The sequence below is a fragment of the Macrobrachium nipponense genome, chromosome 35, assembly GCF_015104395.2.
Source record: "Macrobrachium nipponense isolate FS-2020 chromosome 35, ASM1510439v2, whole genome shotgun sequence".
NCBI lineage: Eukaryota > Metazoa > Arthropoda > Malacostraca > Decapoda > Palaemonidae > Macrobrachium > Macrobrachium nipponense.
The window spans coordinates 40,089,360-40,103,752 of record NC_061096.1 but is presented as its reverse complement, the minus strand read 5'-3'; the positions used below and the strand labels follow the sequence as shown (position 1 = coordinate 40,103,752).

At 36.9% G+C, this 14,393-nt stretch overlaps 1 protein-coding gene across 5 annotated transcripts in view; it reads left to right on the top strand.

Moving 5' to 3' along the window:
* Positions 1 to 14,393, top strand: part of LOC135208664 (protein disabled-like) — a 196,794-nt gene that overhangs the window by 24,295 nt on the left and 158,106 nt on the right. The window contains exons 1-2 of one of the 5 annotated variants that reach the window (XM_064241091.1): positions 5,877 to 6,078; positions 7,279 to 7,797. The exons of 3 other annotated variants lie outside the window; for them this stretch is intronic. In XM_064241091.1, coding sequence (XP_064097161.1) covers positions 7,692 to 7,797 — 106 coding nt within the window. In that variant the 5' untranslated portion in view covers positions 5,877 to 6,078; positions 7,279 to 7,691. Of the gene's footprint in view, positions 1 to 5,876; positions 7,798 to 14,393 lie in introns of those variants that run through there. One more of the 5 variants, XM_064241090.1, reaches the window with a different exon arrangement.

The window sequence follows — 14,393 nt, the reverse complement described above, 5'->3', positions numbered from 1 at the left end:
CGTATATTTTTTAATGAAGTGTCACTGAGCTATATAACAACGAATCCCTGTTGAGAATTGAGGCCAGTCCCATTTTATTTTTGCGTCAATTTTTGTGCGTCATCGCATTTGTATGTCAGGTTTTTTCTAGTTCAGAATATAGAGATTGCAGTGACGACCATTCCTGCTAGAGGTTGATAATAATTTATTTAATGAAATACATTTATTTGTGATGATAATCCTTTTACTATAATTGGAAAGATGATATCCATCTCAGCTGCTTTTCGATGGTTTATTTCGCTGTTTGCAGAATATTTTCTCCTTTTTTCCTCCGATCTTGCGAGCAGATGCTCTATATTCCATATTGCGTTCCAGTTTCATCCGTCTTCCGTGAGCGATGGTGCCTTCAATCTCCATATTGGTGGACATAAGTGATACAGGGCCAGAGATTCCCGAGAGAGAGAGAGAGAGAGAGAGAGAGAGAGAGAGAGAGAGAGAGAGAGAGAGAGAGTCTTTTTATACGTTTTTATTTATCTTGCGTTTTTGTCTGTTCGTTTGTTTGTCTTTGTCAAATTTTGTAACTTAATTTTCGACCTGTTCCCTTCGTCCGATGGACTTGAAATTTTGCATAGTTACCCAATACCGGTGACAATACAACCTAACATGATCAGCAGGTCGGCAGTGACGCTTGTGACCCTACAGTAACCTCTCCCAGTATCTCAGGATTTGTATGAAACTCTTCGGATTTTTCACAACTTCCTTGACTGGGTAAATAACTCTATTGATATTTCAAACCTCCTTTGGCTCGACAGGGTATAAATTTCGTTAGCTACAATCATAAATAGTTTACAATTTCTGTCAAAACTGAAAAGTATAAAATGGAAAATATAAAAACAATTTTTTAAAACACGCTTTTATTAAAATGCACTAAAAAGTAAAGAAAATAATTTTTTGAGACCATGATTTTCTTACAATTAGTCATGTCCACAAACATGAAAGGAAAAGCTACAAGAGGTAGGAAAAATATATTTATTTTCTTCTAACATTTCCTTCCATGTTTGGCGTCCACGCTTTTATTTTTGTTGACATGATTAATTGTAAGAAAATCCTGGTTTGTCTCAAAAAATAAATTTTGCTAGGACAAAATTCTCATTACATGCCTTTATCCCAAGAGGAGGGAGGAACTTAAAGAAGAACTCAACTCCCCTGGCAAGATTCGAACGAAAGCACCTTAAAAACTATGGTACAAAGCCGGACATGGGTTCATCTTATGCAAGCATCATCTGTCGAACTCCGATACATTTTACTAGAGCTGACTAGTCCCATTCATATCGTCACTATTTTACTCGAGCTGACTAGATCCATTCATACAATCGTACCATAGTGCATGAGTATTCGTGAGTCATATCATTCGAGAGTGTTGTTCCCAAAGGAGAGTACTTATGGGCTTTGCTTATTCCGCCTTACTTAATTGTGTTTTATTTGAATTTAATAATGACGTGACAATTTTAAAATTTTAAGAGGAAGGCCTCCCTTCACTTGGGTTCTGTACACATTGCTGCTACTTTATAGTTTGACGTATTAACGATAAATTCTCATTACCGTGATTCAGTGGTTAATTCTAATGGAACAGTCGCCTTTTGAATAGAATATTCATAATCACAGTGTGTTAAATAAAACATTTACATTGTATTCACCATTAAAATTCGTCCCAATTTGTAAATTCCTATCGGATGACCTTGGCCTGAAGAGTCTTCCTTTTTTTTTTTTTTTTTTTTTTTTTTTTTTTTTTTTTTTTTTTTTTTTCTTTTTCCGTAAGGCTGTTGACCCATGAGATGTTGCATCTTTTCGTAAGGATGTTGACGGTTGGGATGTCCCTGCTGCAAGGAAGGCGGATGTTTTGTTGACATTCTGACTCTCTCTCTTTCTCTCTCTGCTTACAGACAGATAATCTTGTTGGAGTTCTGTTCCCGGAATTTTTGTGAGCTTCGCCGGTTAGGTCTATTTTTGTTGTCCCTGTCTCGTCGTTGTCTTTTTTTTATTATTATTTTATTTTTATTTATTTATTTGTTTATTTCTCGCTGCTTCATTGACAGAGGCACGAGTTTTTGTTGTTTGTTTACTTATTTATTTATGTAAAATAACCTGTCTTATCTACATTTTAAAATCCTCAGTTCGGTGCCATTTTTGTCTATAATAGCTTTCCTGAGAGAGAGAGAGAGAGAGAGAGAGAGAGAGAGAGAGAGAGAGGGGGGGGGGAAATAACTTTACAGATACTTCATGCGGTTTGTACTATCTTTGCTAGGTGTGAGAGAGAGAGAGAGAGAGAGAGAGAGAGAGAGAGAGAGAGAGAGAGAGAGAGAGAGAGAACTAGAAATATGCCAACCTTCGGAGGGAGGGAGGGATGACGTCACCGTAGCCTTATCACTCTTCGTGGATTCGTCACTGTTGTCAATAGCTATTGAAAGCAATGATCTCACATCTGAGTCTGTTTTGCGATAAGAGGAGCAAGAGGAAGGATTATCCCAAACAAAACGCACCTTTTTGGGCCTTCATTCCTTATGAGGATAAAGCAGTATACTATATCCTGGCAGGATATCCTAATACTTATGAAGGATATACGTAAGCGTTGTGGAGGATATACGGAAGTGTTGTGGACAGATTTTCTACCATATTGTTGTATTCGTTTGAATCTTACAGTTTTTGTTCACGAATTTAATCTAAGGTGTACGCGAAATAGCGTTATAATTTTACTGTTATTTTAAATATTGCATTCTTAAATAGAGTAAGACTGTGATGTTTGGCAAATGATTTTCTGGCTGCCTTCATATATATATATATATATATATATATATACATACATACATACATACATACATGTGTGTGTGATACATATACATAGGTATATATATATATATATATATATATATATATATATATATATATATATATATATATATATATATTTGTGGGTGTGTGTTTGTATGTGTATCAATGTTATGTTATGGAAAAAAGAAAACAATATTCATACCAAAACGAATCCGGTAAACATTGAATGTCAAATCCTGCGCGGTCCATAAATCAGACGGGTGCGCACACTGGAAGGAATATTGAATGTTACAAGTGTTGCGAAAATAAATTTTGCAACGTCTTGCATTTTTAGATTGCTTAGGTTGCTTTTGCTGTGAGGGAATCAAAAACATCCTAGTTGCACGCGTTTGTGCTTTCTTTTGATTATTGTTTGCATGATACCAGACTGAAGATACTTATATGTGCACCTGCTTGCTAGTTTGCATTTCATTTTATTCACAGGACAGGTTGTTTTTTGTCATTAGTTAATTGTTGTGTTCACTCATTGCTTTTATATAGTTGTGCAAAACTTAGTACATGGAAATCTGAATTTTGGTGCTCACTTATTTTTTTTAATTACACAATCATTCATATAATAACATCATGCATTTTTTTTACTAATAAACGCGTTCAATTTCTTCATTTAAGGCGCTGAATAATATAAAATTTCTTATTCTTAAACAAATTACATTGGTAGTGTGTGAAATAATTGCCACCTGGTCAGTAGACCAAACGGTAATTATTATTTTCTTTTTCATCCGTGGATGGGAGAATTCTAGGTTGAGCTCGCATGTAAATGGTCTGAAATATTGGTTTGAGGCGTTTTAGTGAGGTAAATATATATATATCTATATATATATATATATATATAATATATATATATATATATATATATATATATTTTTTTTTTTTTCTCCATTGTACCTAATGTTTTGAAATGCCTAAAATTTCAGCATGGCATGCGTATGTGACTTATGCTACTGGGAAACTTTTTGTAATTGAGAAATATTGTTGTTCAAAAGGAAACTACAGTTTTGATAATCAGTATCCAAGCAGTTTTGCAATTTTACCCCACCTAACCGAAAATTTGATGTCGATTCTAATCAATAAAATATACATATGTTAAAACCTCTTGTAAAGCGTTCATCTTGGCATGAGACCTTGCTTGAAAAAAAAATGTATTTAACATTTAACAAATTTATTTATACTTTGGGGAATTATAACTAACTTTCTTGATGGAATGATTATTGTTAATTTGGATGACAAAAATGATTCAGAATGAAATTATATACTTGATAGTAAAGGTTGCAAGAAAAGCTGCTGCTTAATAGTATAATTACGGTGCTGTTTTAAAATAAAATAGTCACATTGTTAACACTTCTACCAATGAATACACGTACCTATCATTAATGTTTGTGGTTCCCAGATATCATAATTTGCATTCTAATTTTACATATTTCATTGACCATTCTATGGATTAATCTTCACCTTTACATTTTTCATTGATTGGAATATACAAAACCTGTCGTGAAGTACTGTACAGTACATTTCATTCTATCCTCTTGCTTAAATGCAAATATTTCTAGAGACCAAAGGTATAGAAATATAGCCTTGAGTCCGTTCATGGGTTCTCCAAGTTCAAGGTCACTTGACGTCGAGGAGCCATTTTGTTTTTGGTGTTGTTTTTGTACTTACTTGTTAAGTAGCGTCTGGCATTTTATGAAGCACCTGGTATATACGTTAAGAAATATGCTATTACATTTCCGCTGGCGTTTTAAGAAAATATTTTTTTTTTCAAAGTGATAAGAATCGAATGAAAACTTTTTTAATTTTATTTTTATGAACGTACATCATTCGTATGCCGAACTGGTACCGTGAATCCCATCGTGAAAGGTGTATATGAAGATGATGTTTCATATTTGAATGAAATTCAGTCGTCACTGTTGACCAAATGTTTGCTTAAAGAGACACAAAGTGACGCGTGCTAACATCACCCAAGGTAACTGGTAAGAAGTCCCACTTTCTGGTCTGCACTGTGATTCTTTTTCCACTGTTACCTTTATTTATACTTATCTCTTCCAGTAAAGTCACTCCCAAACTATATATATATATATATATATATATATATATATATATATATATATATATATATATATATATATATATATGTATATATATATATAATTATGATACCTCGGCGGCAATAACCTAGCAGGTGTAGTGACGCCAGTTTTTAGTAGTCATAAACCAATCAATCAATTAATCTGATCCATAGTGCACAGCGTTAGTTTACGGGAGGAGAATTGGTTTAAAGGTGCTGTCTCTGGTTGTCATGTTATGATAAAATCCACTCACTAACCAAATACTGACCCATCTCTAAATTAAGCGGGTTATTCTTTCTTGCGAATTTTATGTATATGAAAATAATCGATTACTTATATCGTTCCCGAAATATCTCATTATGTCGGTTTCATTATCCGTCTTTTTATAGTTGAAAAATTTACTGCAACGACATTTAAAATGTCATATTTGTATTATTGGAATATTTTTTAAAATATTCAGTTTTAAAAGAAGGAAATAAAAAGGCGTGAAAGTGATCATGAATGGGCGACAAATCATGAATGGAGGACTTTGTTTTGGCCGATGGATGGAGGAGGAGGAGGAGGAGAAATAGAAAGAAGAGCTGGCGCTGGTGGTGGTCCGCTCCAAGGACCGGGAGGGGTAGGGTGGAGAGTGTGCCCCATGCCTTGTGGGGTATCCCCGAGGGTGAGGGAGGACTGCTGAAGGCCCATATAGGATGGGCACTGTGAATGAGAATGGGGGAAGACTCCGTTGTTCCTTGAAAGGAGTTAATTACTCAGGGCATGGGTGGAGGGGTTGATGCAGCTAAGGGCGTTCTCGGGGGTAATTGTGGGTATTGGGTATTTTCGTGTGGCTGTGTGGGAGAAGAATGAGGGGAGGAGGAGAAGGAGGAGGAGGCGAAGATAGCGGAGGATATGGAGTTTGATACGACGGTGGTGGAAGTGGTGGCACATGGCACTGGTGGTGCCACTTGGTCGTGGGTATCGTCATCTCGACAGACAGACTGAACCGTCCTCCTCACCAGGAGAGTGCCAGTGCCAGGGAGGGTCTCGCAGTGTAGTCGCTAGTGCCAGTGTTGTGTGTTGGCTCTCTCTGCTGGGCTGGGCATGTCAACAACGTCGTCTTCAGTCGCGGCGGCTCATATAAATTACTGCCATTTGTGTGATGGTTTGTTGTGGTTGATCCACAAAGTGAATTTGCAGTCTACAGCGTCATTGTCGTTGATTTGGCTTTGTCGTTTAGTTAAATCTTTATTTTTTTTGGGGGGGAAACAATGAAAAAGTGACGGGCAAAAGTAAACAATAGTTCGCATTACTAAGCAGTGTCGCTATGGGGTCAAGGGAGCCACTGGCTACGGATTGAGTAGGAGCAACAAGCAGTTGGAGGACGCGTTGTATCCGAGTGTCTGTGCGTTTGTGAAAACTGCTCCTTTAGAAGCGATTTTGCGATCGAAGTTCGTAGTACTCGGCATAAATCGTGTAATGAACGGATTTTTGTTTGTGGATGATGGTGATAGCCACGTTTGAAGTGTTGTGAAACAAGGAAAAAATTATGATTCGGAAAATCGAGTTGAGTGAGTTGAGCGAGTGTTCATGTGTCCACATTAGCGATAATGTCGTGGTGAAGTGATAGCCAGCGGAGTTCTTGGAAGAAGGAGAAATACAAGCTGGAGGAATAAAGAGGGCGACCGACAGTCATGGGTTGGGCTGGGCACTGGGGCATAGGAGAGACCCCCAGTAAGGAGATGTAAAGGCTGGTGGGCATTTGTGGTATGCCCTCCAAGGGAGATGTTTTTATTATATTTTTTTTTAGCGTGTTGCCTTCGGGTTTTTTTTCATCTTGCTAGATTATTGCGCACACTATGGTCTCTTCAGTTAAGTTCACAATAAGAGATTTAAATGCAAGACAGTGTTTTTGCTTTGTTAAAATGGTGCTAATATGCAAATGAATGAATTAATGAATAGGGACCTAGTGTTCGTTTGTCCTTAGTGATTAACTAACCAATGGCGTCTTGAAAACTACTACCATACTCTCTCTGCATTTTGAAATAATGGTGATATATTTATATGTCTACATGAATCAGTCAAGACGTAGATTATTCAAGTGCGGAAATATATCGTAATACTTAAGGTTTTCCCAGCTCACGAAAGGTGTCGCCCCAAACTGCCATCAGATGCATCCTGGTGTTGTGATAATTCATTTCTGTGATTTTGAAAATATACTATTCGGTCTGTGGTTGCCAAATAGATAATCGGCTTGATGACTATTTTCAAGTCATGGTGCTGTAGGTATTATCAAATTAAAAGTGAGTGCCTTAGAGTGTATAATTATTTATATTTATTCCCTGCCACATACTCGACATACCAGAACGAATATCCCGCTACTCCACTTGTAACAATTTAAACGATTTTCTTCGAAGTCTCACGTGACTCAATTTCTAATGAAGGAAATGAGCAGCGTGGAAGAAGTGGGAAAGAAGGTCCTGACGACAGCTCCTTGTCCTTGTTCGAGCCTTCATTTCCGGAGGACGTTCGAGTGCGATCACTTCCCTTCTGGAGAGACTTTCTCTCGGTGAAGTTGCAATACGGGAAGAAAAGCGATTACTTTAGAAAGAGATTTCATTTAATATGCGCGTCTGTGGTGGATTCCCCCGGTCTCGTTAATCTCCAGAATTCGCCGTCCTCGCCTTGGTCCTGCCAACGGCGACCGACGACGACGGAGTCTATTTGTGTTTCGTCTCATCGTTTGGAGCTGAAAAGTGTGACGTCATAGGTGACGTCATGGCATCCCTACGAGCCTCATCTGCGGCCTCCTCCACCAATACCACCAATAGGACTTACGGTGCTGGGGGTCCGAGAATGACCTCCAGCCTTCGTCTTCATTATGGTAAGCTGTCCTCCTCCATCACGTGGGTGAAACCTTACGGATGACGTGATATCTCCGGCGCGATCGAGGGATGACTTTGTACTTTAGCGTAGGGTTTCTTCATACTAAGACGTAGAAGAAAGGAAAAGAAAAAGAAAAAGAAATGGATAGCCTAGAATGATATCTCGAGTGAGATGTTGACTGTAGTTGGCTTGTTTGGAATTTTGCTTTGTCGCTGTGGTTACTTTTATAGATAAATGAAATACGTCGTCATCAGTGTCTGCTCAGTTTCTTGTTAATAGGTTATGAAGTATGAGATTACTGATATGGGGATACAATGGAAAGGGAGATTCTCTCTCGATTTCTGATGTATAACATGTATATGTATGTTTGTGTATGTGTCTATATCTACATACATACATACATACATATGCATATGACCATGTGATATGTATTTATCCAGTGTTAAGGAGAAAATTATACAGATTTTGAGGAGCAAACCCAACATGAAAAGCCTGCACCCTGCGTATGATTATATAATGCTCATTACACTTGTATATGCAAACACGCCTTCGACATTCATATTCTGACTCGCTAACATCACGTACAAATATGGAACTCTTGGAGCAAATACCCTTATAGATGAATAGGAGCGTAGTAAAAAATTTATCGAGTTTTCTGTCCGGTGGTAGCCTCAGCCACGGCCCATAAAAAACTTTCCCGCGGCCAGGGAAACTCACCCACGGTCCGGTGGTGGCCTTTGTTGGCACCTGTAGCGCTGCCAGAAGTACCATTATGGCTAACTTTAACCCTAGGTAAGATAAAAGACTACAGAGGCTAGAGGACTGCAACTTGGTATGTTTGATGACTGGATGGTGGATGATCAACATACCAATTTGCAGCCCTCTAGCCTCGGTAGTTTTCAAGTTCTGAGGGCGGACGGATTGACAAAGCCTACGCAATAGTTTTTTTTTTTTTTTTTTACAGAAAGCCAAAAAGAAAGAAAAATATAATACGATATCTCAGAAAGTCAGCAAGAAGTCCCTGGAAGTTCTATCAAAGTGGATTAGTTGGCGTTTGCATGAGACGAGAGAGAGAGAGAGAGAGAGAGAGAGAGAGAGAGAGAGATTTGTTATTATAGGAGAAGGGAGCTGTCTTGCTTAAGGTGGAATTAGTTGGGCAGGTGAGCAGGTCCAAACCTTTGATCCCGAGCGACATGCTTATGGTAAGGTTTCTTTGAAGCGTGAGATGTCTTTATTTGAAGCGAAGAGGATTTTATGCTTTATATATTTTGTTTATTTACTTAAATATATATCCATATATATATTATTTATATATCTCTATATCACACACATAAATATGTATGTATTTATATATATATTTTTTATGTATGTTATACATATACACATACATAATTCTATAAATACATGTATATTTGTATATATATAGTATATAATTTATATATACACACAAACACACACACACACACACACACACACACACACACATATATATAACTTAAATTTCAACTAGAGACCTTAGGTGGTTACAGTAGTCAGGTCCAGAGGGATAAATACATAAATTAAATGTAAATAAAACTTTAACTTGATAGTAATCACAGTAATAATAAAAAATTAGAATATCAGCAATAAATGTAATAATGACAAAAACTGCAGATGACATCTTGCCAATACAGAGATTTAGTCCTTTATGGGACAAAGGCCTCATTTTCCCATCTTTCCCACAATTTAGATTTTCTTCTTGCTTCACTCCTTAGGATGCTTTGTATGAGCGAGTTGCTGCTGTCTGTATGTATTTTTATTATTATACCTTTTTATTCTACATTTTTTAGCCGTTCGCTTTTTGTCTTTTTCATTTTATTTTCTAGTGCTTTTAAATGCTCATTTTGTTTTATTTACTTCATATGAATTTATTCATATAGAAAATGTCTTGACCGTTTTATTAAGCTATTAATCCTTAATCCCTTGAAGGGGAGGGGTGAATAAATCAATGCAAGCTGTCGTCTCCTGTCTTTGCAGGCGCTTCCATTCATGTGTAAAAACAGTTTATTGGAATTTGACGTGTGATTTTTTTTTTAAATATCTCCCATTAGTTAAAACGTCTAAATTCCAGGTCGTGGTAAATTGAAATCAAAGGAATTTCAGTCACAAATAATTTATTCTTCAAAATTTCTCCCATCTGTGAAAATGTCTATATTCCAAGTCGTGGTATAGGGAATTCAATAGCTGGATTCGCTATAAACCCAGGCGGTGTTGCAAATAGCCCCTCACGTCACGTCTTCGGCCCGCGAAAGAGAGCTGAAATTGCTGATGATGGCCATCAGCCATGACGGTTGCTTTTTAGTGCGTTGCCTTGAACCTTTAATTTTAGTGCTATGTCATAATTTGTCTATAACACACACACACACAGATATATATATATATATATATATATATGTATATATATATATATGTGTCTGTGTGTGTGTGTGTGTGTGTGTGTGTGTGTGTGTGTGTGTGTGTTTGCTGCTGTTGTTGCTCACGAGTAATTGTACTTTATTTAATTGTACCCATGTTTACCCATGATTTGATATTGTTAGACTGAACACTCAAGTTTTCTTATAAAGATCGTACGTTTGTATGTGTGTGTGGTTGGGTGTGTGTGGCTCCTGTGAGAGAGAGAGGAGAGAGACCGGAGAGATATTGACGAGAGAGAGAGACGAGAGAGAGAGAGAGAGAGAGAGAGAGATAGTATATTAAATTGATTTAATGGTGGAAAAATTGTGGAAAAGACAACCTCGATGAAAATCCTCATCTTGCAATACTTGTTCGAGTTCATGTTGTATCTTGATGTGGAAATCCTTTGGTTATTTATTTGATGTTATCTTCTTACATATCCTCCTCTGTGGGCACTACGTATCTTGAAGAAATGGTACTCAAAGGAATTGTTTTTCTGTACGTTTTAATTTTTTGTGAGAAGATTTTGAATGTTAATTATTATCGCATGGTGAATGCTCTTTAATGTTTGTGTTTATGGTACCCGACCCTCACTGATTGTCGATACTTCGAAAGACCATAGGTGTAGAGTATAATATGGAACCTGGCAACTGTCTTGGCAAACGTTTATGTGGACTCTGTTCGTAGAGGACGGTAATGTCGTTCACCCAAATGTTTCTTTGTGTTTACTTGTGGGTCCCTCTGTTGTTCATTCACATGGTTTGCTTTTGGATTGCTTGTGTCGGGGTCTTAAATCATTTGTTAGAATGGCTTAAGTGCGTTAAAATGAATGTTCTCTGTGTCGTATTCAAACGTTTCCTTTGTTTTGTTTATGATTGGTTTTTACGTTTGTCCAAACGTTTGAATGCTCATTAGGGAAATGAGACTCGGAACTCCCCAGTTCTTATCGACATGACAGCAGGAACAATTGATGATAATAATAATAAATCTTTCTCTCTTCCTCGAGCTCTTCCTTACTTCCAGACGTGTCCTCTACTTGAAGGAAATTATGCTGTTCCTGCTGACACTAAATCATAAGTTTGTGGAAGGCCAAAGGATATCGGTGTATCGTGTTAAGAAAGTATAAGTTAATTTTTAGGGTTTCGGGAAATCTTCAAAGACTTCATCTTATCGCTTTGCCTGCTGGAGTGATATATGACTGGCTTGCATTATTATTATTATTATTATTATTATTATTATTATTATTATTATTATTATTATTATTATTTTATTTATTTATTTATTTATGTAATTTTTTTTTGGCAATCACAGTCCTCCAATTCGACTGGGTGGTATTCATAGTGTGGGGTTCCGGGTTGCATCCTGCCTCCTTAGGCGTACATCACTTTTCTTACTATGTGCACTGTTTCAAGGAGCACACCATTATTATTATTATTATTATTATTATTATTATTATTATATTATTATATTATATTATTATTATTATTATTATTATTATTTAAGATAGTCATTCATATGTACAAGCTTTAAAGGTTATTGGCTCTCGAACAAACGTTTATTGAGTTGAACGAAAAAAATCACTGTTAAGCGTGAGAAAACAGAGTATACTTTTAGCAGAATACGAATCTATCGGAAGTGTCTGTATAAATATCAGCAGAACAAATACAGGGCAAAGAAGCTCTGCAGCGAAATACTGCATTAAATTATATATATGTACTTATGTATATTCAACCGTAACACTGAGTGCAAAAATACTCTGAAGAAGTGGTGCTCTCATCAAAAATGAACAATAGAGGAAGTTTGATCACTGAAAATTTTGATAGACTTTTGACAGTTTCGAATAAAAAAAAAAAAAAACACTGGTGAATTGAGTATTGAACTTCAACGTGATCATATGTCTTTCGATAATAGTGTTTGCTCTTGATTAATGATTCGTTCATATGTTAATTGTTTTATTTGTTTGCATACCGAATTCTCCTACACGTCTGCTGAGTGTGTTCTCACCCATTGCGTACTTCTGTCCTAACAGTAGCATTCCACATCACCAACATACATTGATTATTAGTACAGTTGAATCCGCGAGTTGTAGTATGTTGCGTCCTTATGAATATTCTTGTTCAATTATGTCACCGGTCTTGCGTAGGCGTGCACGCTCATCATATGATTTTATGCTTGAGCTAACCCATTGTGTCATTTTGCTGAGAATCTTGTCTCTTCAAAGGTTATTTTATTGTTTTCTCGCTCTTGTCTTTTGCTGTGTATGCTCGCTTATTTTCCTCTATGTGTGAACGTAGGGGTTATTATTTTGGAGGTACCTTGATTTAGTTCCATGTTGGGGTCAGGTCTGATACAACATATGGGAAATTATTGATCATATGTATATGGTAAGAAAATTATCTTTAATGCGTTACTTGTTACTCATTCCATTGTACGGTTTATGATTTTATATATATATGTAAATATATATATATATATATATATATATATATATATATATAATATATTATGTATAGTACATATGTATTATATGTAATTATCATATAATATTATACCTGAGAAAATTATATCATACGGTACTTTTGTCACTCATTCCAGTGTACGGTTTATATATATATATATATATATATATATATATATATACACACATATATATATATATATATATATATATATATATATATATATATCTATATATATATATATATTATATATATCTATATATAATTTTTTCAACTGTTGATGTAGTATTTGTATTTTGCAAATTATCCATCTTCAGTTCGTTGACATGTCCGAGCGATCAGCTGTTTGGCCTTGTGCATTGTCGTCTTTATTATGTTTTTGGGTTCTCGTGCACCCGCCAAGATGCCAAAAAACTTTGCGTCCTTTTATGTTTTATCATCCTAATATGCATAGTTCTGTTTTCCGCATGGTTGGAGACGACTGGGGGCTATCGCCATTCCCCGACGCCAGAAATGCGAGACTGTCTGATAAAGACGGCCTGGTTCGGCTTACAAGAGGCACCACCGTGTCTGTCAGTCTTCCCCCTAAGACTCCGAAATCAGCTGATGTATGTAAACATTGGGATGTGTCCTCCTGGCATTGGAATATTTTGAATAAAAGGGATTTCCTTTCATGGATGTCCTTCCGAAATCAGCTGATGTTTGTAAACATTAGGAGATGAACCCTCCTGTCATTTATAGTATTTTGTACGAAAGTTATTCAATTTTATGGAGGGCCTTCCGAAATCAGCTGATCATGGTAGACAGAAAATGAGCCCTCCTGTCATTGAGTATTTTGGATGAAAGTTGTTTCATTTCATGGACGGCCTTTGTCGTCGTAATCCCGCTAGATTTACGTCAGGTTTACGATAAGACTTCGGGTCAGTCTTCTCAGGCGCATGTTATCAATTGGAGTCGTTTCAAGACTTTTACACAGATGCCTTGAGAAGGGCGATTGATGATTGCTCGGGGGAGACAGTCGGGTTGATGAAGTGTGATTGTTAGTCAAGGACGCGGCCGACTTGTTTTCTCGAGAATTAAACGGCGGTCGTGAATGGTTGAGGGGGACTCGGAGAGAAAAAGAGGAGGGAATTGACATAGGAAGACGTTACGATAGTGTGGTTTGCTGTGATGGCGTAGTAATTTCGGTTAGTTAAGGGCAATGAGAATGCTTTTGACTTTGGTGTTGGAATTGTCATGGAGTAGTTTTATTTCTTTGCTGCTTAGGAGAATCATGGCGGTGAGATCCAGAGAAGCTCAGCAGATGCGATTTTGAGATTGCCAAAGAAGCATGTCATTAGGGTTATAGGATTGCCAGAGAAGACTGACAGTCTGATTTAGAGATTACTTCAGAAGAGTCCGTGTATTTTCGAGATTACCAGAGAAGCTTGGCAGTATGATTTAGAGATTGCCAAAGAAGCGTAATAGTGTGTTTTCGAGAATGCCAGAGAAGCTTGGCAGTATGATGTAGAGGTTGCGAAAGAAGCGTGATAATGTTAGAGATTGCCAGTGTGATTTAGCGATTACCATAGCATTGTGGCAATGTGATTTCGAGATTGCCAGAGAAGCTTGGCAGTGTAATTTGGAGATTACCATAGCATGGTGGCATGTTCGTTAGAGATTGTCAGAGAAGCGTGATAATATGATTTAGTGGTTCCCGGAG